The 25,248-nt window shown below is 39.9% G+C and overlaps 2 protein-coding genes across 4 annotated transcripts; one reads left to right on the plus strand and one right to left on the minus strand.

Annotated features, from left to right (window-relative positions):
* Positions 1-525: 525 nt before the first annotated feature.
* LOC130916703 (ubiquitin-associated protein 1-like) lies at positions 526-13,972 on the plus strand. Of its 2 annotated transcripts, none has more exons than XM_057837606.1 (6): positions 526-822; positions 927-1,054; positions 4,385-4,984; positions 10,480-10,638; positions 10,731-10,821; positions 10,911-13,972. In XM_057837606.1, the coding sequence occupies exons 2-6, from the start codon at positions 929-931 to the stop codon at positions 10,994-10,996; spliced, it is 1,062 nt and encodes a 353-aa protein (XP_057693589.1). In that variant the 5' UTR covers positions 526-822; positions 927-928; the 3' UTR covers positions 10,997-13,972. The 2 variants fall into 2 exon arrangements, with proteins under 2 accessions (XP_057693589.1, XP_057693588.1); XM_057837605.1 differs by having other exon boundaries at positions 10,731-10,832; positions 10,911-13,970.
* On the minus strand, positions 12,512-25,145 carry LOC130916702 (protein regulator of cytokinesis 1-like). 2 transcript variants are annotated; one of them, XM_057837604.1, is made up of 14 exons: positions 24,975-25,145; positions 24,617-24,749; positions 24,424-24,546; positions 19,529-19,762; positions 18,215-18,385; positions 17,996-18,145; positions 17,772-17,919; positions 16,583-16,719; positions 16,394-16,489; positions 15,702-15,848; positions 15,523-15,633; positions 15,040-15,123; positions 13,174-13,274; positions 12,512-12,807 (listed from the first exon to the last, which is right to left on the minus strand). In XM_057837604.1, the coding sequence occupies exons 1-14, from the start codon at positions 24,983-24,985 to the stop codon at positions 12,771-12,773; spliced, it is 1,683 nt and encodes a 560-aa protein (XP_057693587.1). In that variant the 5' UTR covers positions 24,986-25,145; the 3' UTR covers positions 12,512-12,770. The 2 variants fall into 2 exon arrangements, with proteins under 2 accessions (XP_057693587.1, XP_057693586.1); XM_057837603.1 differs by having other exon boundaries at positions 13,113-13,274.
* Positions 25,146-25,248: the final 103 nt, after the last annotated feature.

Here is a 25,248-nt window from a genome sequence, read left to right on the forward strand (position 1 = left end):
GGAGCCCCAGATTGAGGGAGATTATCAGTGGTCTTGTATGTCTTCCATTTTCTAATAATTGCTCCCACAGTTGAATTCTTTACACCAAGTGTTTTACCTATTGAATATTCAGTCTTCCCAGCCTGGTGCAGGTCTACAATTTTGTCTCTAGTGTCCGTCGACACCTCTTTAGTCTTGGCCATAGTGGAGTTTGGAGTGTGACTGACTGAGGTTGTGGGCAGGTGCCTTTTATACCGATAATGAGTTAAAACAGGTGCCATTAATACAGGTAACGAGTGGAGCCTCGTTAGACCTCGTTTAGAAGAAGTTAGACCTCTTTGACAGCCAGAAATCTTGCTTGTTTGTAGGTGACTAAATATTTATTTTCCACTGTAATTTGGAAAGAAAATCTTTAAAAATAAAACAATGTAATTTTGTGGGGTTTTTTTCCATATTCTGTCTCTCATGGTTGAGGTTTACCCATGTTGACAATTACAGGCTTCTCTAATCTTTTCAAGTAGGAGAACTTGCACAATTGGTGGTTGACTAAATACTTATTTTCCCCACTGTAGCTGTGGAGAAAAACATTAGGATGCCGCACAGAAATTTGTCAAAAGGGGATTTTTTCCCCCCTTACATTATTCCCTAGTGTAATTAAGGTATAAATATTTTTGAACTTCCTGGTTGGGGTTACAATTGTGTGGTATTATTGGTAAACAAGGTCTGAGTTAATGCGGCTTAATAAGCTTTAAACCACGTGGCCACACTTGTGTTCGTCATTCACTCCATTCAAACATGCGTCCATTCATTCCCTTCTCACCTGAGGACAAACAACTAACAGAGGTAAGTTCTGACCATGACAACAAAATTCTGTGCTCGGAACCAGAATCTTCATAGTTTTCGACCAACAACGGTGCTTTTTTTTTTTTTTTTTTAAATAGACATAGAGATGATGAACACTCTTGAAGACGTCCCATTTGGGACACCGCTGGGGTCACTGGGACAGGACATATACTTGATGACACCGCCGGACATTTCGGTGCCAGACTGTCCTCAGATTATGCGGGAAACTCAAGTGAGCAAATTCATTTTTTAAAATCTTATTTTATTGAATTAAACAAACACCCTGTATAACATAACATATTCTAGATTGTAAAACTGGCCAGTGAGGGTGAGTTTGTACTGTGTTGTTGTGGTAGGCCGGCTATTCCGTTGTCAGTTCAAAGTTCGCTGATCAGAGGTAGGTGGAGTAGCCAAAAATTTTACTCAAGTAAGAGGAGCGTTACTTCTAAATAATATTACTTCTATAAAAGTAGTCATCCAGAAATTTCCTAAAGTACAAGTAAAAAAGTATTCGTTCAAAAGAATACTCAAGTCATGAGTAACTTTGTGAGTAACTGCTTACTATGTCTCCTTTTTTAAAAAATGGTATATTTTTTTCTCAGCACAACTTCCTCTATATGAACTGTTATTATTATACTGTACATGACCATATTAGGCCAAAAAGACGCCACAAGAATCATCAAATTCAGACCAGAACAACACTATCAAACATCACCCGTCCAAAGAGCATGAGTGCCTGCTAGTGGAAAAACATTTTTACCTCTGATTGGTATAAATGTGTCATGTGGTTATTGTTCTGACGTCTCATTGGTGAAACTGAGACAGCCACTGTCGGCATCTCTGGCAAAAATAAAGTCAATATGAAGAACCTCCATAACGTACGTGGGATAAAATTGATAAATAATAAATATTATCGGAAACGGAATACGCTACACAAGCACTTTATTATGTTTGTTGTTAACACTTGTGTATGTAAATCTGATGTTGGTAGATTGTTTTCTTTTTGGAGATAAAATGCATGTTCGGCAGCTTAGCATTTTTTTCTTTTACATAGCGTTTCGACAGTTGCCATCATATTTTCGGAATCAAATAACCGTGTACCGGAACAGCATTCTAGCCTGAATCTTATACCAGAACAGCATTCCAGCCCAGAATCTTATACCAGAACTGCGTTCGGCCCTGAATCTTATACCGGAACTGCGTTACTGACCGTTCTGGCCCACTTTCACCCCTGATTAAAAGTAAAAAGTATTGTGTGGTAAACTACCTCGAAGGAGTAATTTTTCTCTCAAAAAGTTACTCAAGTAAATGTAATGGAGCAAAAGTAACACGCTACTACCCACCTCTGCCGCTGATCTATATTTTCTCCATTTGTTGTTTCGTTGGACTCCTTTATCACTGAATATGTCTGCTAGAAATTTGGCTCATCTAGTCATTGAAATTAACAGAAAATTCAGATTTCCCCATAAGTATAAATACATCATTTTAAAATGTCTTTTAATGTATACGTGAGTTATCTTTCATATTTTTGACGCAACAGAAGGTAATTAATTAAAATAACCCATCTCTAACCCCCCTTTAGTTGTTAAAAAAAAAAAAAAAAAAAAAAAACTTTCAAGGACAGAGGACAGCTACTCAAAAGAAAATTAAAACCGTTAACCCTTTATAGGGCAAGTGACTATTTTTGATTAAAAATAAAAATAAATAAATGTACATATGTATCAACAACTAGCAATTATTATTTGACATCATTATTATATGATTTATATATAGGGCTGTTAAACAAATAAAATTTTAATCGAGTTAATCACAGCTTAAAAATTAATTAATCGTAATTAATCGCAATTCAAGCCATCTATAAAATATGCCATATTTTTCTGTAACTTATTGTTGGAATGGAAAGATAAGACACAAGACAGATATATACATTCAACAAACTGTACATAAGTCAAGTTATAGAAATTTTATATTAAAACCCCTCTTAATGTTTTCATTTTAATAAAACTTGTAAAATTTTAGATAAAAAAACTAAACTAGTAGCTCGCCATTGTTGATGTCAACCCATAAAATCAGTCGCACCAAAGTTACAAGTGGACATGACACTGCTGTGATTTTAATCTGTTTGAGCGGGGCATGTGCGTTAATTGCGTCAAATATTTTAACGTGATTAATCAAAAAAATTAATTAACGCCCGTTAACGCAATCATTTTGACAGCCCTAATATATATATATAGATGGCGGAAATCACATACAAGAATGAAAAAGCAGTTTCTGCTCTTGCACTCCTCTTTAAAATAAACTGCTTTATTTTAAGCCCAAAGAACTGAAATGTTTGATAGAACAATATGTCTATATGCTGCCATAGCAGATTCATGGCGCATTAAGCCCCCGAACTATTTTTAATTTGTCCGTTTTACCCTGTAAACCCCCGTTTACAGACGTCGCGCAACAGCTTTTGTTTCAACCCAGCCATAAAAAGAAGGTAAGTAATTATATCTATTAATCAAAATGTCTGTCATTTTTATCTTAGAATCATTAATTGAAGACTTTAAGAAATTATTCACTCGCATATTTTAAACTTTTAAACAAATGACGTCACAATGGAAAAAATGGCGTCTGTAAAAAAGTCACGGATATCTACCTCATAACTATTGATTAATTGTATTTTTTTGTTACTGTCGCATTTTCCCCAATATGTTAGATGATAAAAAATTGATCCAAACAAAGAAAAATTGAAGAAAAAAAAAGTTTAAAAGGGTAAATAAATGAAAAAGAACATCTCGACCACTCTTTGATGTCTGCGATTTCTGCATCACGACCCTTGTTATATTACCATGTTTCACCCATAAAATCTCCCAAAAATCCGGCTGTGGCCATTCACATCTGTCTCGACACTCGATGATACATGCTACATGGAGTTTTTGGATCGAAACAATGTAAGTACTCGATAATATCTCATTAAAATCATGGCGTCTTTAATTCTGCTCTCGCGTGCTCTCGCCTCCAGTTAGGGTTTTGCTGTTTATTTATTTATTTATTTTTAAATTCCCTCCTGTTCAAAATTTTTCTTTCACCAGAAAATTGAGATTTTAAGCTTTCCAAAGATGTATCACACATGCATATAGGACAATTTTGAAATTTGGCCAAACTGGGGGTCTCAGAGCGGAACTTCAAGTCACCTGAGTGTTTTCTGCCATACATATTTTTTTTTATAATTATACATTTATAAATATATATACAGTACAATGTCAAAACTAGATTAGTGAAATTGAAATGAATAAAAACACATTCACACTGATTAGGGCCCCAAGTGACACTCTAAAATGTATTATTATTATTATTATTTTTAATAGTATTTAACTCATTGCATGAGATTGATGGAGCTTGACAACCAATTAAATCAAACCGGGAAGACCGGATATGAAATCTCATTTTTTGGTGCCATTCCTCCCAGTTAAAATGCATTGGACATCCAGCACTGTCAATGGCAAGCAATGAGTTACATGAGTGGGAAAGAATAATTTGTGCGTGAAAGGGTTCAACTTTTATTTTTTTTGGACAGTATGCCTTCAGTCTGGAGAAACTGATCTTAACTGGTCAGCAACCTGCCTACCAGTCTCCATCCTGTCCCCCCTACTGGCTAATGTTCAGCAGCCCTAACGAGTCCTGGCGGACGGCACACGAGACCAGCGACCCTCGGGGCTCAAAACTTCGGCGCCGTAGTTCCAGCCTGAACTCGGCGGACGCCCGCCGGCCGCACCGCCGAGGCCTCGGTTTCCGCAGATCCGACTCGGATGAAGAAGACGGCTACTGCGAGGACAACGAAGGCTCATCCCCTGAAGATGGTCTTTTTGATTCTGCCAAGGGTCGAGAGCGCCCCCGCAGCGCTGCCATCTCCAGGGTCAAGGACGGGCATGTGGGTTTTCCTTCTCAGTGTCGCTGGCCGGAAATGGCAGCCAAGAGTCACAGAGGCACCTCGACATCTCCCGAGTCCAGTCCTCTCCGGCCGGAACAGAAGAGCACCAAGAAGCGGCATCGTGCACAGAGTGCCACGGGCAGATTACATCCTCAAAATACTCCAGGAGCCGGCTCTACCCGAGGCAGGCTGCAACAACAACGACCTTCCTCTGCGGGCCCTGTCATTAAAAACTGCAGGCAAAATGTGAGTGTCTTTTTCCCTCCTCCTGAAGTCTCCTGAAATTAGAAGTAACTAAGGATACTTGTCTTAATTGTGGGTATGCAAAGCAAAGATAAAAAAAAAAAAAAACTCACCTTTATTAATGTGGTGATGCTTTGCAATGCAAAGTTTGAGAGTTGGAGTTAGGTCTGGGATTAGGGCTGGCTATAAATAGTTACAAGCACTTGTAACAAAAGTACACGAGCAAGTATTTGTAAAAATGTAAAAATACTTGTGATCGAAGTAGGAATAAAAGTAAAAGTACTTGTAGTAGAAGTACGGTGGGGCAAATAAGTATTTAGTCAACCACCAATTGTGCAAGTTCTCCTACTTGAAAAGATTAGAGAGGCCTGTAATTGTCAACATGGGTAAACCTCAACCATGAGAGACAGAATGTGGAGGAAAAAAAATGAAAATGAAAATCACATTGTTTGATTTTTAAAGGATTTACTTCCAAATTAGAGTGGAAAATAAGTATTTGGGCGGCACGGTGGCTGAGTGGTTAGCACATCTGCCTCACAGTTCTGAGATCAAGGGTTCAATCCCGGGCTTCGGCCTTCCTGTGTGGAGTTTGCATGTTCTCCCCGTGCCTGCGTGGGTTTCCTCCCACATCCCAAAAACATGCATGGTAGGCGGATTGAACACTCTAAATTGTTCGTAGGTATGAGTGTGTGCGTGAATGGTTGTATGTCTCCTTGTGCCCTGTGATTGGCTGGCAACCAGTTCAGGGTGTCCCCTGCCTTTTGCCCGTAGTTAGCTGGGATGGGCTCCAGCACCTCCGCGACCCTCATGAGGATAAGCGGCATGGAAAATGAATGAATGAATGAAATAAGTATTTGGTCACCTACAAACAAGCAAGATTTCTGGCTGTCAAAGAGGTCTAACGAGTTCTAACGAGGCTCCACTCATTACCTGTATTAATGGCACCTGTTTTAACTCATTATCAGTATAAAAGACACCTGTCCACAACCTCAGTCAGTCACATTCCAAACTCCACTATGGCCAAGACCAAAGAGCTGTCAAAGGACACAAGAGACAAAATTGTAGACCTGCACCAGGCTAGGAAGACTGAATCTGCAATAGGTAAAACGCTTGGTGTTAAGAAATCAACTATGGGAGCAATTATTAGACAATGGAAGACATACAAGACCACTGATAATCTCCCTCGATCTGGGGCTCCATGCAAGATCACACCCGTGGCGTCAAAATGATAACAAGAACGGTGAGCATAAATCCCAAAACCACACGGGGGGACCTAGTGAATGACCACGGGGCCTACAGAGAGCTGGGACCACAGTAACAAAGGCTACTATCAATAACACAATGCGCCGCCAGGGACTCAAATCCTGCACTGCCAGATGTGTCCCCCTGCTGAACAAAGTACACGTCCAGGCCTGTCTGCGGTTCGCTAGAGAGCATTTGGATGATCCAGAAGAGGACTGGGAGAATGTGTTATGGTCAGATGAAACCAAAATAGAACTTTTTGGTAGAAACACAGGTTCTCGTGTTTGGAGGAGAAAGAATACTGAATTGAATCTGAAGAACACCATACCCACTGTGAAGCATTGGGGGGGGGGAACATCATGCTTTGGGGCTGTTTTTCTGCAAAGGGACCAGAACGACTGATCTGTATAAAGGAAAGAATGAAAGGGGCCATGTATTGAGAGATTTTGAGTGAAAATCTCCTTCCATCAGCAAGGGCATTGAAGATGAGACGTGGCTGGGTCTTTCAGCGGTACAATGATGCCAAACACACAGCCAGTGTGTTGTCAGTCCTTGTCTTTTTTTCTTTTTGCCATCTTCTCAAAAGCGTTTCTAACAACACCGAAAACGAAACTGAAAACGAGGAAAGTTTACTGCCTGATCTCATGCATATGCGCACATCAGCTGCTATTCTCGACAGCAGAATACAGCAACCCCACTTGAACAGTGTCTCTGCCTCATCTGCGTTACCTATGCGATTGATAAATAAATAGATAGACACAACGACATGTATGTTTGCCACTTTCCCACTATCATTACTGCAAACTGGCTTTCTAGTCGTCAGTTGTAGTATATGATCACCCCCATCCAATGATCACCCCGGGCTCACGCAGCCAATGGCCTGGGACTCTAACGTAGCACATCTAGGTTGCTATTTGATGATAGCTAGTGCGAAGTACACAAGTGTTGTCGGGGCAATAAAAAAAGTTAACATGTACCGCAAAAGTGACACCTGCTCATTACTGCACAACACCAGCGTATGACCGGTGACCGACGCAGTTTAGCGCAATGTCCAAAGGAGTATAACCAAACTTTTAAAAAAAAAAATAATAAAGATTTGTCTGCGAGCCAGATGCAGCCGCCAAAAGAGCCAGATATGGCTCGCGAGCCATAGGTTCCTGACACCTGTTCTATGGGATTGAGGAATGGGGAGTATGGTGGGAGGAACTCAATTACCATTCTGTTGTGGGTCGCAAACCATTCCCCAATTATGTTGGAGTGGTGGAATCCTCGATTATGTTGGAGTGGTGGAAACCCACATTGTCCGAAACTATCACTAAATTTGGCAGGTTAAAACATGTAAGTTATGAAAATTTCTAGAAATAAGCACACAGGTATTGACGTATTCTGACAAAATGTTCATGCATATAGCATGTATAGACTTATGCAATGAAGTAATGACTAAATGTTGTGGGTGGTGAGCAGGGGTGAAAGTGGCTAGAATTTCTTGCCGGAACTCTCCGACGTGAAGGTCGCCACATAGCCAGAAATTGTATTTATTTATTTATTGTTTCATTTTGGGGGGGGGTGTCAAATCTCTTAAAGTAATGAAATGCAAAGAAAACAGTTTTAGCACAGTTATTTCTATAACACATACAAAAACTGATTTTCATTTAAAATAGTATTTTTCAACAATTTGCAAAATAATCGCACCTCCCGAACGATATTTTATGACACCTAAATCGGACATACGTCATTTCCCTTCCCCGGCTTCGGAGAATGTAAACAAACCAAGAGGCGTGACAGCTAGCCGACATGCTAACCCGAACCGAGTGATGTTTCAAAGTCTTCGAAGTGGAAAATCACACATAACTAGCCCGGATTATTTGACATGACGACTGGGTTGTTGGTTGTCTTTGCGGATCGGCAAACCGCCCGGTGGAGAGCAATTTACAGTTCGTTCCCCGGAGGAGGGCGGCTGCAGTTGTTGTGCAGCTAACGTGCACGAGGAGAGCTTCTTACAAGCCTATCAAGGATCAAATGTAAATAGTCCTTTATTTAAAGAAAGTTTGTAGTGTTTACTTTGTAATCTCTGTATTAATATTTGACATAATACAAAACAAGATGTTTACTCACTTCCTCGTGAGTCCATTGGTCCCACAGTAGTAGGGCTTGTTTTGGCCAATATCCACGGTGAATGGGAACCTTTTGAAACTCCAAAAAGGCGCACACGCCTCTCCCTCATAAAGCAAGATTTTTCTGCAGCCGTTTGGCTGGCGTGATGCGAAAAATAAACGTATTTATCCGCAAAATCAGTTGAATCCTTAGTCCTCATACACAACAGTACGGCTGTTTAGTGAAGAGGACGCCTTCACCCGTACACGTCACAGCGCCCTCCTCCTCAATGCAAGACCGGAGCAAGAAGTCACTCATTTTCATGGCGCGGGATTCAAAAAACTAAATAAATATAGCGATCGCTTCCACACACATCCAAGCGGTCCATATCATTCAGGAGCATCAAATACCGCGTGTATTATGAAATAAACATGCTTTTTCGTGGTACATGCACTTTAATGTAAACATTTTAGTTTTTCTTTAGTAATAAATATGTAAGTAACATACATTCAGAAAAATAAGTACAAATGACTATTATGCAGAGTGAAATTGAATATATTTTAAAGATCGCGCAAACATTGACTTTTTTAAATCATAAGGAAATGAAAAGTAGCCTTACATAATTGAACAAATATAAGTCCAAAGTGCACAATGATAGCTAAGATGTTCTGAAAATCCCCATCAGGGCAAATAAAACTAAATATGATGAATAAGCCTCTTCAACCCTTTCCTTGCTCTTAAAGATTTGATCCATTTTAGGTTGCATTGCCCTTTTTTTGTCGCATCAATTCAACAACCTTTTTTTTTTTTTTTGCAGTTCCAGAAAACATGCACATTTGAACCAATCAGAGCTAACTATCTCTGCTGATCACATGTCAGTATGTCAACCAGTTGAACGGATAAATGAGTCCAGGCGTTTTACCTTGCTACGTGCATTGACACATTGACGTGAATCATCATCAACAGACTCAGATAACTGCAGCAGCTGGGAAAACCTCCGTGCCCTCTGTGGAATAAAATAAATTATAAATATTGGTGGAAACGGATTACGCTATGCAAGCACTTTATAATGCTTGTTGTTAACACTTGTGAATGTAAATTTGATGTTGGTAGATTGTTGTCTTCTTGGAGATGAAATGCGTGTGTGGCAGCTTAGCATTTATTATTTTTTTTAACATAGCGTTTTGACAGTTGCCGTCACATTTTCGACATCAAAGCGGCGTATACCGGAACAGCATTCCGGCCCTGAATCTTATACCAGAACTGCGTTCTGGCCCTGAATCTTATACCGGAACTGCGTTCCTAACCGTTCTGGCCCACTTTCACCCCTGGTGGTGAGACAACTCAATAGAGACCCATGATCATCCATTTTGACTATCGTGGCAGATACAACTGATAATGTAGGAAACAGCAAATAATGGTACAAAATCATTTGCATGGATGCACAAAAACATCTACAACTTGCTCAAAGGAATGAGAAACTGCTTTTTTGATGTGCACTAGTGATGCAATGTTGTGAGGATTGATTAAGTAGTTTTGAGAATTTCAAGTCTGAACTGAGAAACATACCAAAGCAATTGAGAAAAACTGTTAGAAGCTAGTTTAGACAGTGAGATGCCTGGAAATGGGCAAAAATGTGAATTGTTGTTTTCCAAAGTAAAAGCAGATTTTTGTTCATATCCTACTTTGACTTAACAAAAATATAATGAAGAAATCTGATATTTACAACTGAGAAGTTAAATGTGAGCTATAATTTCAAGAATTTAGACAGGTTTAAGGTGGAGAAGGTCCTAAACGGTTAATCGGTTCTCAAAATAGTTGTCGATTAATTTGCTAATTGATTAGATGTCGATTGATCAATTGTTGCACTTCTAGTTTTGACGAAATTAGACAAAAACTTTCCCATTCATTTCCTATTCAACACCTGCATATTTTTCTTCTCTTCACTCCCAATGATTTTCACCTCAAGCTTGCAAAGACCTTGAAAATATCCATCAATTCCAAAGATGGCTAAATCCATCAATTCCCCAGATGATGATATCAATTGGAATTGAAAGTTACCGACCAGGAGAGCAAAGCATTTCCACACAATTTCTCAAAAAATTGCATTTTTTTAGTTCATGAAGTGGTCTCCTATTCATGTTAATGTGGATTCTCCTCAGGCTTTCAGGACTGGAGGCTTCCTTGACTCGGCAACAGAGTTGCTGTCTGCACTCAGCCAAGAAGAGAGGGAGCTGCTGGAAGCCGTCACAGACAGGGGATACCCTTTGCGTTCTGCCATCTTGGCTTTGCAGAAGACTGGATACAACAGCCCAGATAAGGTACCGTCCTTACTCTAGCAGATAATACCTTATGTTGTGTTTTCAAAACTGCTCCACTGCAGCCTAGAATTAAAAACAAGGTATTTTGTTAGCTCTTAAAGTACTTGGCAGCCTGCAATCACCTGTGCGAGTTGGGCTACGATGAAGCTCAAGTAGAAGAAGCTTTGGAGATGTTCCAGAGCTGTGAGAGCAAGGTTTCATACAGTTTTTTAAAATCCAGTTTCAGTCAACTGTGGCAGCTTTTAAAAACAGGTTTACAATTCTCATTTCAGGCCGCAGAGTTTTTGCGCCTCCTCACTCAGTTCAACGAGATGGGCTTCCAGCAAAGTGCCATCAAAGAAGTACTGCTTGTTCATGAAAATCATCGGGAAAGAGCTCTCGAAGAACTGATGACTCGCACGACTTAGGCCCATAGTGATATGTAAATGACACACAGATACATTTAGTTTGTTATAACCAGGTGTGAAAGTGGACCAGAACAGTCAGGAACGCAGTTCCGGTATAACATTCAGGGCCAGAACGCAGTTCCGGTACACGGTGCATTGATTAAAAAAATAAGACGGCAACTGTCAAAACGCTATATTAAAAAGAAGGAAAAAAATGCTAAGTTGCCACACATGCATTTCATCTCCAAGAAGAAAACAATCTACCAACATCAGATTTACATACACAAGTGTTAACAACAAGCATAATAAAGTGCTTGTGTAGCATGTGTAGCAGCGTTTCCACCAATATTATTTATTTTATTCCACGGACGGCATGGAGGTTTCCCCAGCTGCTGCAGTTATCAGAGTCTGACGATGATGAGTCACGTGAATGTGCGAATACACGCAGCAAAGCAAAACGCTTGGTCTCATTTATCCGTTCAATTGGCTGACATACTGACATGTGATCAGCAGAGATAGTTAGCTTTGATTGGTTCAAATGTGCATGTTTTCTGGAACAGAAAAAACATGCAATGCAACATAAAATGGATCAAATCTTTAGGAGCAACGAAAGAGTCGAGGAGGCTTTTTTACCATATTTAGTTTTATTTGCTCTGAAGGGGAGGTTCAGAAGATCTTGGCTGTCAATGTGCACTTTAGGCTACTTATTAATTTCCTTATGATTTAAAAAAAGTCAAATGAAAAGGGTATGGTGGCCGAGAGGTGTCAGGCGAAATGCAAATAGAAAAAAGCACAAGCCCCAATTGCAAATTCTTTGCAAAAGAAAAAATGCATGAATGCAAACTGCCACAACACAACCCCCAATTCCTCAAGCGCGATTGCAAATTGGCAAAAGCACGAACCCCAGTTGCCACAACACGACAGCAAATGGCTCGCAGCCAAGGGCGTAGGTTTGGTCTCAATATTAGTAGGGACGATATAACAGCATAACCTCCATGTACACTTTTTGCTTGAGACGGGACATTGATAAGACTCAGATTGGGTGAACGGTGGGCAGGGCTTCACTTCTCAACAATGTGACCCAAATTAATTGATAGGTTAAATTATTAATGCAAAATAAATCAATACAAATTTATTTAACTTCCACACTGCAAATTTATAACGTCTTAATCTGATAATTTTTCTTAAATCTAGTCGAATAATTTTCTCCATCTTGTTCTGTTAAAGGCTGGTTAACAGATTACCGTAATGCATCAGATTCTTCCACTTACTTTAATATTACTACAGTATTTGTTCCTATTAAGGCCATACAACTACAAGTTGGTAATTTTTCACCTAAAGTAGGAAGATTAAGTTGTCCCTTAGATCCTTTGATTTTTCTGTATTTGACAAACCATAGTCTCTTCTAAAAAAAAAAAAAAAAAAAAAACTTTTTACAAATACTAGTGTTAATAAAACAAGTGCAGATTTCATGAATGTTTTTGTCAAACATTTATTTACAAATCCAAATCACATTTATTGGAAAAAAAAAAATCAAGGCAGTGACAATAAATGTTTCAAAAAGAATGCTGAGAGGATAAAAAAAGGCCAAATATGTACAAACACCAACTTTCAATTAAACACAGGACACCACCTCAGCAGTGCAAAAGAAACAAGCCTGAGTAAATATTTGTAAAGCATTTACATTTTTTTGTTTGCGCCAAGACGATCACTTTTTAAGGATGGTGGAGTTAAGCAGCACGGGTTTCATATTCGTCGATTTAGAGGCCTCTGACAAGTCCCTCTGCCAAAAAAGAGCAAAAAGTTCATTCACAGATGACCCTTTCATTCTTTTTGTGTTACACCATGACATCCTATTCAGAATAATTTGGTGAAAATAGGTTAAATGTGAGCATTGTTTACTGTATTTAATGTACTAATTTGCTACTATTGACGGTGATAGATGTCCAGTTCATTTAAACTGTAAGGGTCGCAGCGAATAATGGCTGCCAGTCTTCCGAGTAGAAACGGACAGTCATAAATCAATCATTCACTGCCACCCCTTCCCAATTCAAATGGACTGGATGTCTGTGTTAAAACGTCATTTACCGCAAATTCCGAATAGGAGCCAGCAATACTGTTAAAGGTGCAATCTGGGTTATCCTGAGACCTGAGTGCGCTGTATGCAGTGCCCCTGTTTGGAAGGTTTTCTTTGGTCTGCTCAAGTGCATGGGGAGTCTTAGCTTGCCCAGGGGTGCGTAGGCTCAGACCCTACAAGTTAGATTGAAAACAAGTTTCATCTTTTAGTATCGATGACTTTTCATGTGAAAAATAGTTGCTCAAATAATCTAAACATGCAAATCACAGTCACGTTCCTTAGAACACCAATAATAGAAAATGACACGCCGAAATTATAGGACAAATGCCAAGTTATGTACGCCCAAGTTCTACGGTGTTGCGCTGCAAATTAAAATGGCGTATGAAGTTCCTTAGGTCCTTTTCCTCTCGCTCGTTGCCTTTTTTTGCTCCGAATATTGTATTTATCCTCCATCCTGCCAGTACAGCCAAAAGTTGAACACTTTGGCAGCTTTCTCCTTTTGTTATTTTTTTGGGTAAAATCCACGTATGAAACAAACATGGCTGAGTTGTAGCACAGATGCAAAGCAGCAGATCGCCACATCAAATCAAAATATGGCAAGATAGACGAACCAGGGTAAGTCAAAAATATTTCCCTCTATCGTTTTTGTTCGAGCACAATCAGTCACAATTTGCAAGTAAACAACTTTGCAAAAGCTTAGGGAACTTTCGGTGTGTCTGATGTCACAGGCGATGCAGACTGACGATCTGTAATACAGTACTCGAATTTGTATGGCTGAAACAAAAAAAGATTATAATTCCTTTAAACTAGAGGTTGATTTTTAAAGGCTGACCAATGTCAACGCGCATTTTTTCCAAGCCGATGCAACCCACTAGCAATTGGCATTTGGCACCTTTCCCATTGACAAAAAAAAAAAAAGCCGTGTCTCCCCCCCCCCCCCCACTCGTCTAACCCCCCACCCCTCCTCAGCCATGCGTAAGGTTACGGGACGTCACCACGCTAAGATGCACGTCGACAAGTGCGACCGAATTCATTCAGTTGAAGGAAGTAAACAATACAGAGCAACATGGAAGACACCTTTCTCCACGGATGGAAAGGAGCTGGCAGGTCTCATCATCTTTCCAATGCTGGGACATCTTGTTCAATGTGGTGCGCTACTGGCTCCTTCTTCTTCTACTAGCTTTGTTGTGAGCATCGACGTAACTACGGTTGTGGGGTGTGTTAAATAGGAGGCGAATGGCACGTTGTTACGATGCATCACGTAAGAGTCTACATCACCACGTAGATTAGGGCGTTGATTGTCGACCAGGGGTTTTGCTTTCACACTGCATGACGATCAGAGCCGTGGTGATTTTAACGCGGGTCGCCTGGCGGGTTGATTGACATGGGTCGATGCGGGTCGCTGTACTTTTCCCACTGCCACCAAAAGCCGATTGTTATTGGGTTGACATGGGTTTTTTGGCCAGTGGGAAAGGGGTACAAGTTTTTTTGTTTTTTTTGTTCAGCCAATTGCCGATGTCCAAAGCCGTTTAAAAAAAAAAAAAAAATTTAAGCAAGTTACGAAAGACAATTGTAACACTCTTTATACAGTATAAGTGGATTTTTTCTTTTTGTAACACTGGCGACTTGGTGGTGCAAAATAATTATCAAAGGTCATTAAGCAAACAATGAACATAAGTTATCTTATAATTCGTACATATATCGTCCGATGGCAAATGTTGAAAAAAGTCCATATATTGGACGGATATATCGGTCGACCTATCATCCAAACAGTGAACATGATTATTCTATCGACTATATATCGGCTGCCTGCTCATCTGGGAGAAAAAAAAAAAGCCAATTTACCGGCCGACCGATATCTCTGTTAACCTTTATTTCACCCCCCCCCCCCAAATGCTCCAATAATTCAGAAATGCCTCATTGGTTTTGTCAGCCTACCTTACTGGCTGGAAGAGGGGTCTTCTGCATTGACGATTGGCACAACGTTCCCCCGAAGTCTGAACAGAGGGTGGAGATTCCCATCTGTGGTTGGGTGGGGGAGTACAAGGTCAGTACAAATTAGAGTTCAAGTCCACTAGAAGAACACAATCGAGACACATTCAATCTCTTTCACTGCTGTTGAAGATGACAGTCCTCCAATCATGCGTCTATGACTTTATCAATAGCAGGCGTCGAGAATATAAATGGCCCGGACATACTTTTAAAATCGTCAGGTCCACTAGAATGCTCCAACCACTGGCCCGGTGGGGCCAGTAAAAATAATGCATCGTCAGTGGTTTTGATAGTGGGGCCAGTGAACTTCAAAAGCCACGACCCCTGAATCGTAGACGTCCAATCCGTTTAATGTGGGAGGGTTACAGCAAATGGAAGTTTGTTCAGTCCATCACTGTCAATGGCAGTCAATGAGTTAACTAAAATTACCTTTCTCATTTTGGTGGGTGTCGGGGTTCCGGCCATCTTTCTTTTGGATGGCGTCTGGATTTTGGTTCCCCACAGCATGTCCTCCTGAGTCTGTTTGCTCTTCTTAAGTTGCTGTTTGAAACAAGCACCAAAGTCAACCATAGATAAAACATTTTAAATTTACCTTCATCTTTCCGTACTCTTTCCATTTTCTCTTTCTCCTTCTGGACGTGGTGCTGCTCCCACTGCTGCTGCACGTAATCAAGAAACTTCTGGCCGTTGACCAAAAACTGTTTGCCTTGCTCTTGCTCCCAACAATCTATTTGGACCTTCAGAGTCTTTTCAAGCTAGAGACAGAAAACATGACATCAGTAGGTGTGTATATTACCAATTTCATAGCCATACGATTCTTCGGACCACACTATGCTATTTGCCGTTATTACGTCCGCCATAATTCGATTCGAGGACTTGCTAGCTGCCAAAAGTGGGCCTTCTCATCTGGTTCTCAACACTTCCCTGCCACCCCCCCAGGACCAGTTCCGAGACCCTTGGTCTACAGCAGAGGGTGCTCATTGCGTCCATCACAACGCTACTGTGGGTAGACCGTGGCATCAAAAATTAAATGTACATAATTATGTTGTGTTAGCAACATATGCAGTTATGCAACAACCCCCCCACGTTAAGGTAAATTGCGGGAGGTTGTCTCCTTGAAAAGTAGATCTTGGAGCAAAAAACAATGAGCGCCCCTGGTCTACAGTAAAGAAAATGTACATTTTTATTGGCTCGATTCTGAAAATGTTATTACTGATATTGCGCAACACTGCCCTCTAGTGGTCAATAAGTGACAATCAACACCTTTCCCCCTCAATTTTTTCCCACCCTTATCAAATACCTTGGGCAAACTTTTCTGCAGGTCACTTCGCTGTTTCTCTTCCCTCAGAAGATTCCCGCCTCTGTTGTTGAACCTCATGGGATCATTAGCCTTCCTCTGAGATGAGAAACGACGTCATATGAAGCGTAAAAAGAGGTTTACGGGATTTCCAAAATATAGGACTGACTCCGAAATACAGGACTGACTCACATCAAGCTCCAGATATGTGGTCCAATTCTCCTGCCATTTTGTGACGCCTTCAAACAGCTCTTTATGCTCCTCAAAGTACGCCTTCAGACGTTGGATTTCTGCTTCGTGCAGGTTGAGGAGTTCCTCAGTGAAGTTGTCTGTGTAAAAACAGATGCTAACAAATGTTCTACATACTAAGTATGTGCTCACAAAGTAGGACTGAACGATTTTAGGATGGGTGGGGCTAGTTGCATTTTCTTTTTCTGATTAATATTTTTGATTCATAGTCCACCTGTTCTGACGAATGGGTAACCCGGTCGAATTGATATCCAAAGCGCTACTGAGCATGCGGACGACAACCACGCCCCTCCATTTTATAGTGCCTTTTGACCACTTAACTCTGTAAGCAATTACCAGTACGTACATGCACGAATGATTACAATAGAATATTGACGATATTGGGAGATAATGGCATTAGGACGTTAACGTTGTCTGATAAGCTGTAAACATGTGGGTCGACTCGCTTGGGTTTTAATAGTGTTGTTCCAGAAAGGCTATTGACATTATAGCGGGAGTATCTTAATATTTAGTATAATATATCTAAATAGACGTGTCAAAAAGTAAAGTAGATTTTTTCAACATTAAGCTGCTATCAACAGCGGGGTTACTACTTTGACAAGGGATACCTATTCGTCAGATCACCCCCCCCCACCACCACAAATCAAGTTTTTGTGCAAAATTCCCAATATACAGCAGCAGCTATATTTAAAAACCATCAAAATATAAGCTATGACTGGGAAGCTACAAAAATGTTCCCATAAATTAACAAGTGATGCATGCTGTCAAATATGAATATGTATGTAAACAATAGCTATTGTCATATTTGGAGACTCGACATTTCTCCGAAAACTGATTTTTTTTTTTAAAATCTTTTTTTTTTTTCTTTAAAAAAATCAACTTTAAAAATAATACATTTAGAAGACTGCGACTAGAATATTGAGCTTCTTTTTTTTTAACATCTGATAACTGCAAAAGCTACTGTGGCTTTTACCACTTTACAAGGCACTCATTTAACTATATGGCTGCCACTGACAGCGCTAGATGTCCATTACATTTTGACATTTGACGATCTTGGCATGGTTTGTGATGATTTAGAAATTATGAACCTTTAGGCACCATCACAAAATATGATTTGCACAAATCTAGTCACCATCATGATGATGACGAAAAGCCTCCCGCTGTTCTTGGCTGAAGAAGCACGAGTCCCAGTAATCAGAGATCTCGGCTCGTACTGCCTCGATTACACTTTTAATGCTGTGAAGTCTCAGCAGCTGAAGACGCTGGACCTCCGCCTGAAGCTGGAACCAAAGAATAAATGCTGTCATGCAAATGTAGCATTGTACATAACTTTTCCCCACTTTTAAAATGCCTTACGGCCTCAATGTTGCTCTTCTTGGAATTCATCATATGCTCGGAAAAGTTCTCCTGCTCCAGCAGGGGGATCTTCAGCCTGTCCCAGAGTTCCCGTAGCTTGGTGCGCAGCTCCGCACAAAGCTGCTCATTCTTCGCCTTGCACGCTTGCAACTAGTACAGGTCACAGGTGTCAAACGTGATAGCGTGTTATCAACGTCTAATGTAAAATGCCTTCTTTACCTGGCCGAGGAGTTTTTTGAGCTTCTCAATGTTGTCCTTGGAGAGACAGAATGCCTCGTCGTCTTCGCACATGACATCCTTTTCAAAACTGGTCTCAGCTTGACGTTCCAGATCGTTAATACATGCGATTATCCCCTGTTTTAAGCTAATAAATTCCTCCTGACGGCGCTCCTGAAAACAAAAACTGGTTAAAAAAAAAAAAAAAAAAGAAATATATATATATATATATGGCGGAAAATACTCAGGTGACTTGAGGTTCCGCTCTGAGACCCCCAATTTGGCCAAATTTCAATATTGTCCTATATGCATGAGTGATACACCATTGGAAAGCTTAAAATCTCAATTTTCTGGGGGAAGAAAAATTTTTGAACAGGAGGGCATTTTTCAACAACAACAACAACAACAACAAAAAAAAAACAAAAAAAAAAAAAAAAAAACCAAACAAACATTTTTTTAAACAGCAAAACCCTAACTGGAGGTAAGAGCACGCGAGAGCATAATTACAGACGCCATGATTTTAACAAGATTTTATCGCGTACTTACCTCTTTTCGATCCAAAAACTTCATGTGGCATGTATCACCGAGTTTCAAGACACAGCTGTGAATGGCCAAAGCCAGATTTTTGGGGGATTTTATGGGTGAAACATGGTAATATAACAAGGGTCGCGATGCAGAAATCCCAGACATCAAGTAGCGATTGCGATTTTAATTTTCATATATTTACCCTTTTAAACGCCCCCCCCCCCCAATTTTTCTTTGTTTGCATCGTTTATCATCTAAAATATTGGGGAAAATGCAACAGTAATGAAAAAAATACAATTACGCGATAGTTTTGAGGTAGATAATCAGTTATTTACAGAGGCTAATTTTTTTATTGTGACGTAATTTGTTTAAAAGTTTAAAATATGCGAGTGAATAATTTTTTAAAGTTTTTTTTTTTTTTTTAAAAACTAAATATTTAGACATCAATGAATGATTCCAAGCTAAAAATGACAGACATCACGAATAATAAATACGATTACTTACCTTCTTTTTATGGCTAGGTTGAAACAATAGCGGTTGCGCGACGTCTGTAAACGGGGGGTTTCCAGGGTAAAAGGACAAATTAAAAATAGTTCGGGGACTAAACACGCCATGAATCTGCTATGGCAGCATATAGACATATTGTTCTATCAAACACATTGGTTCTTTTGGCTTAAAATACAGCAGTTTATTTTAAAGAGGGGTGCAAGAGCAGAAACTGCTTTTTCAGCCTTGTCTGTGTTTTCCGCCATATACGTATATATATCCATCAACATATTTTTTGATTGCTACCTTTTCCTTCGTGAGCTCTACCACATGGGTATGGTAGTCCTCCAGTTGTTTCAGTGACGGAACAGACTCCAGGTCAACGCTCAAAGCAGGGGTGCACATGATGTCGCACAACTCACGGTCTTGGGCGACAATATCCCGGAGATCCTCCATTCTCTGTCGCTTCTGTTCCTTCAGCTGCTCCAGACGAGTGCGGTTGTACTTCTCCAGCTGCAAGATGGTGCAGCCTACTTCCTCCTTCACACAAACAGAACATGAGTACAACTAATGCGATCGCAAACTCATTCACTGTATTCCTACTACAAAAGTATATGTTGTGGTGGTTAGCAAAACAAAAAGGAAATATATATTAAAACACCCACTGTGATGGCACTAGACGTCCAATCCATTTGACTGGCGATAATTCACTGCTAACCCTCCCAGCCAAAATGGGTTGGAAGTAGGGCTGCAACTAACGATTATTTTCACAGTCCATTAATCAAATAAATGTCACTTTTTCCCCAATTACCTTCACAATTTCTTTTGAAGTTGTTTTAGACATGTTGTAAGTAACAAAGACAAAATGGATGACTAATTTTCTCAAAAAAATTATATTTTATTATAGCTTCCTGACTTATCTGTAGTCTACAACTGTATCGATTATCAAATTTGTTTGCAACTAATTTATTCATCGATTTAATCAATTAGCTGTTGCAGCCTTATTAAGAAGCTAGTTTAGACAGTACAATATCCGAAAATTGGCAGAAATGTGAATTGTTGTTTTCCAAAGTCAAAGCATTTTTGTTTATGTCCTCCCTTGACTTAACGAAAATATAATGAAGAAACTGATATTTACAACTGAGAAGTTACATTGGGGCAAATAAGTATTTAGTCAACCACTAATTGTGCAAGTTCTCCCACTTGAATATATTAGAGAGGCCTGTAATTGTCAACATGGGAAAACCTCAACCATGAGAGACAGAATATGAAAAAAAAAAAAAAAAAAAAACAGAAAATCACATTGATTTTTAAAGATTTTATTTGCAAATCATGGTGGAAAATAAGTATTTGGTCAATACCAAAAGTTCATCTCAATACTTTGTTATCTACCCTTTGTCGGCAATAACGGACGCCAAACGTTTTCTTCACAAGCTTTTCACACACTGTTGCTGGTATTTTGGCCCATCCCTCCATGCAGATCTCCTCTAGAGCAGTGATGTTTTGGGGCTGTCGTTGGGCAACAATGACTTTCAACTCCCTCCACAGATTTTCTATGGGGTTGAGATCTGGAGACTGGCTAGGCCACTCCAGGACCTTGAAATGCTTCTTACGAGTCCACTCCTTTGTTGCCCTGGCTGTGTGTTTGGGATCATTGTCATGCTGAAAGACCCAGCCACGTCTGATCTTCAATGCCCTTCCTGATGGAAGGAGATTTTCACTCAAAATTTCTCGATACATGGCCCCATCCATTCTTTCCTTTACACAGATCAGTCGTCCAGGTCCCTTTGCCGAAAAACAGCCCCAAAGCATGACGTTTCCACCCCCATGCTTCACAGTGGGTATGGTGTTCTTCGGATGCAATTCAGTATTTTTTCTCCTCCAAACACGAGAACCTGTGTTTTTACCAAAAAGTTCTATTTTGGTTTCATCTGACCATAATACATTTTCCCAGTCCTCCTCTGGATTATCCAAATGCTCTGTAGCGGACCGCAGACGGGCCTGGATGTGTACTTTCTTCAGCGGGGGGACACGTCTGGCAGTGCAGGATTTGAGTCCCTGGCGGCGCATTGTGTTACTGATAGTAGCCTTTGTTAATGTGGTCCCAGCTCTCTGTAGGAGATTCACTAGGTCCCCCCGTGTGGTTCTGGGAGTTTTGCTCACTGTTCTTGTCATCATTTTGACGCCATGAGGTGAGATCTTGCATGGAGCCCCAGATCGAGGGAGATTATCAGTGGTCTTGTATGTCTTCCAGTTTCTAATAATTGCTCCCACAGTTGATTTCTTTACACCAAGCGTTTTACGTATTGCAGATTCAATCTTCCCAGCCTGGTGCAGTCCTTCAATTTTGTCTCTGGTGTCCTTCGACAGCTCTTTGGTCTTGGCCATAGTTGAGTTTGGAGTGTGACTGAGTTGTGGACAGGTGTCTTTTATATCGATAATGAGTTAAAACAGGTGCCATTAATACAGGTAACGAGTGGAGCTCAAGCAATCTTGCATGTTTGTAGGTGACCAAATACTTATTTTCCACTCTAATTTGGAAATACGTACATTCTTTGAAAATCAAACAATGTGATTTTCAGTTTTTTTCCCCCCGTCCTATTACAATCACAGGCCTCTCTAATCTTTTCAAGTAGGAGAACTTGCACAATTGGTGGTTGACTAAATACTTATTTGCCCCACTTTATCTGTATTTTATAATTTCTAGAATTTAGACAAATTTACGGTGAGGTGAAAAAGGGTTCTAAACAATTAATTGGTTATCAAAATAGTTGTCGATTAATTTGCTAATCGATTCATTGTTGCATCTCTAGTTGAAAGGCTAACACCGAGCCAACAAGCGATGTGCTAGTGTATTTGAAGTAAACGAGTAGATGCACAACTCCAGAAGGGGGTAACGGAACTCTTACAGTAACTAAAGACAAGTCAAGTGGATGCCGTTTTTTCCCCTTATGGAAACAATCAAAATTTTCTTGTGTTGCATTTTACACTAATAATATGTTTTATTATGTTAAAGGCTAAACAATTTTTCTCTCCACTTCAAAGCTGAATTAATAAGTTATATTTGTAAAGAGATTTTTTCCCCCCTCTGTAGAGCAGAACACCCAACATGGTGCTTGCAGGCATGAGTTAGCCTCCAAAGACCACAAAAGTAATGTTCTAAAATCAGCACACCAGTGCATGTGAAATTTATTTAACCGTTTACAGGGCAAGTGACATTTTTTGGTAATTAAAACAAAACAAAAACTGATTTAACCCCATGTTTTTTGCTGCCAAATAGTCACGTTCCAGATCAAAGCCGCCTCAATGCTTGTTTTATCATGGGTGCATTTTGTCGCTAATTTTCATCATACATTAAATGATACAGTATTTTATTATTTCTTTATTAAAAAAAAAACAAAAACAAAACCTCATTATTGATTTATTGTCTATTTTAATTAACTTCCTCAATTTGATTTAGCCTCTGCTTGAAAGCAAAAATAAGTTACAGATTTTCAATTCTAATTTATAAAATTTGGGCATGAAGGGGTTCATTATTATTATTATTATTATTTCAGGAAAAACGGTGACCAGCTTTGCTCTGCTGGCAGAGAAACTCCTGCGGGTCACTTCATTGCCGATTTTGGGTTACTTTGTTGCTGGTTTGGATGCATTTACAGGTCACTTTCTGTAGACTTTGCACAATTTACGGGTTAAAATTTGTAATAATTAGCTTAACTTATTGAACCATTTTTTTTGCCAGCAATGCCAAGAGTAGCGCTACTAATTTCACCAATGAGACGTCGCAAAAATAATCACATGACTCCATTACACAAATCAGACGCAAGCTTGCCGTTCTATGATCACGCTAGCCTGTTTAATCACGTGGAGTCTTTAAAGCACTGTAAAAAATGAAGTATTTGACAGAGCGCAGCCCTCAACATGACTCGAAAGCGTAGATTTGAACCTCCCTCTCCCAGTTTTTATTTGGCACCGATTGACCACGGAAAACCGGCGATATCATCCTTTTCATTTCATAATAGTAAATACGAAGGAACTACTACAGTATTCACTATCCAAACTGGAACTATTTTTTTCCACTAGAGGGCACTCATACTCTTTGGACAAATAATGCTTCATTTCGGCCCCCCCCCCCGGACCGGAATTCAATGCTGAGAGAAAAAAAGCAGTTAAGAGAGGAAAAAAAAAAGCAGTTACTCACAAATGTTACTCATTGAGTTTTCTTTTCACTGGATACTTTTTTAAATTTGTACTTGAGTACATTTTTTGGATGACTACTTTTACTTGAGTAATATTATTTTGAAGAAACACTACTCTTACTTGAGTAAAACTTATAGCCAGGGCTGTCAAATTTATCACGTTAACAGGCGGTAATTAATTAAATATTTAACGCATTGGAACAACCCACCCACGCATTGCCGCAAACAGACTACAATGGCGCCGTGTTACGTATATTGAGAGCGAAGAGGCAGAGACAAGCGAGTGGAGTGGACACAGGAATTCATCGGTGCCGTGCGTTTTATTGGTGAAAGCTTTGGCATCTCTTCCACAACAATAATATCTATTGTGGCGAACGACGTGGGGAGGAATGACAGGAGATGATCTTATTCTTAACACCCTGTATTGAACACAACGCAGACAAGATATACCATTTGCAGCCACCACTGACAGCCATGGTTGCCCAACTTCCCATCATGCATTTGGGCAAACTCTATTCAAACATTTCGTTTAGCTCAACAAAAACACTAGATGGCAATATTTAGTCACAATATACAAACTCACATTATCTTTTAAGAATTACAAGTCTTTGTATCCGTGCATCCCTTTCACAGAAAGAATGTTGATAATGTTAATGCCATCGTGTGGATTTGTTATAATCAACAAATACAGTACTTATGTGCAGTATGTTGAATGTGTATATCCGTCTTGTCTTTTCCTTCCATTCCAACAATAATTTACAGAAAAATATGGCATATTTTAGAGATGGTTTGAATTGCGATTAATTATGATTAATTTTTAAGCTGTGATTAACTCGATTAAAACTTTTAATCGTTTGACAGCCCTACTTATAGCTTCTCTACCCAGCTCTGGTTGACAGCGATCATTCGCTGCAAGCCTCTCCCTGTACAATAGGACGTCTACAGCCGTCAATGGCGGCGAAGATGGCAAGAGTACATGCACACATTGCCAAAGGAACGTACCTCAAACTGAGGTAGCTGAAGTTCGGTGCACAGAACAGCAAGTTCTTTGCGGTAAGATTCGGCGTCTTTCATGACTCGAATTTTGAGTTGTTCTTCTTCGGCTATCATCAAGTCCAGAATACCCTTTAAATATAGCAGCATATCAGTCAGACAGAAGGCGATTAAAGTGTTAAGCACTTCATGGGGTGCTCACTTTGACGTGTTCGTGAACCGCTCGAGTTCTCTGGAGGCGTTGATCCTCAGGAACTCCAATTTCTTCCCATATATCCCGCAACTGGGCCAAAGCTCTGTTGAGGTAAGCAACAGACTCCGCGGCATGGACTTCACTGAAAGCCAAAATTGAGAAATTTTGTCATTAGATATTGTGTATTTTTGGCTCAATTAAGGTTAAAAAACATTGTACTTCATGCGCACGTAGCAAGAAGTAGCCTTTGAAGTAATAAATCAGCGTTTGTCAAATAAACCAAGCTAGTTTTTGCTAAGGGTCGCCGACACGTTCGCTTTCGCAAAATTAGTACGGCAGTTTCAGTCAATACAGAAGGCATCCTTACCTAACTCTCATGTTGCCGGCGCAGACCGTTATATTTGTAAAAAAATGGCGTAACTCCAGGTCGAAGTCAAACACTCCTTGAAAACTTGGTAACCGTCTCCTTTCGGTGATCAGCTCGTTTGACTGCTCGAAAGAAACAGGGTTTAAATTTGCAACCGAAGGACGCCTGGACTCTGATTGGCTCACTGCCGTGACGTCATATACAAACAAGTTGATACTTCCTCTTCCTTTGTTTATATGGTGTAGCAAACGATAAAATAGGCATTTTCCGCCAC

This window comes from Corythoichthys intestinalis, chromosome 5 (assembly GCF_030265065.1).
Source record: "Corythoichthys intestinalis isolate RoL2023-P3 chromosome 5, ASM3026506v1, whole genome shotgun sequence".
In the NCBI taxonomy this organism is placed as follows: domain Eukaryota; kingdom Metazoa; phylum Chordata; class Actinopteri; order Syngnathiformes; family Syngnathidae; genus Corythoichthys; species Corythoichthys intestinalis.

Bases quoted from the DNA above. Each gene is read 5' to 3' on its own strand.
- LOC130916702 (XM_057837603.1), bottom strand. The intron at 16,720-17,771 runs GTGACTAGATTT...GTTTTTACACAG, and splicing joins TTTTCGTCATCATCATGATG to ACAACTTCACTGAGGAACTC. The intron at 15,634-15,701 runs GTACGGAAAGAT...TGTTTCAAACAG, and splicing joins AGAAAGAGAAAATGGAAAGA to CAACTTAAGAAGAGCAAACA.
- LOC130916703 (XM_057837605.1), top strand. From the start codon at position 929: ATGATGAACACTCTTGAAGACGTCCCATTTGGGACACCGCTGGGGTCA. The intron at 1,055-4,384 runs GTGAGCAAATTC...TTTTTTGGACAG, and splicing joins AGATTATGCGGGAAACTCAA to TATGCCTTCAGTCTGGAGAA. The intron at 4,985-10,479 runs GTGAGTGTCTTT...GATTCTCCTCAG, and splicing joins TTAAAAACTGCAGGCAAAAT to GCTTTCAGGACTGGAGGCTT.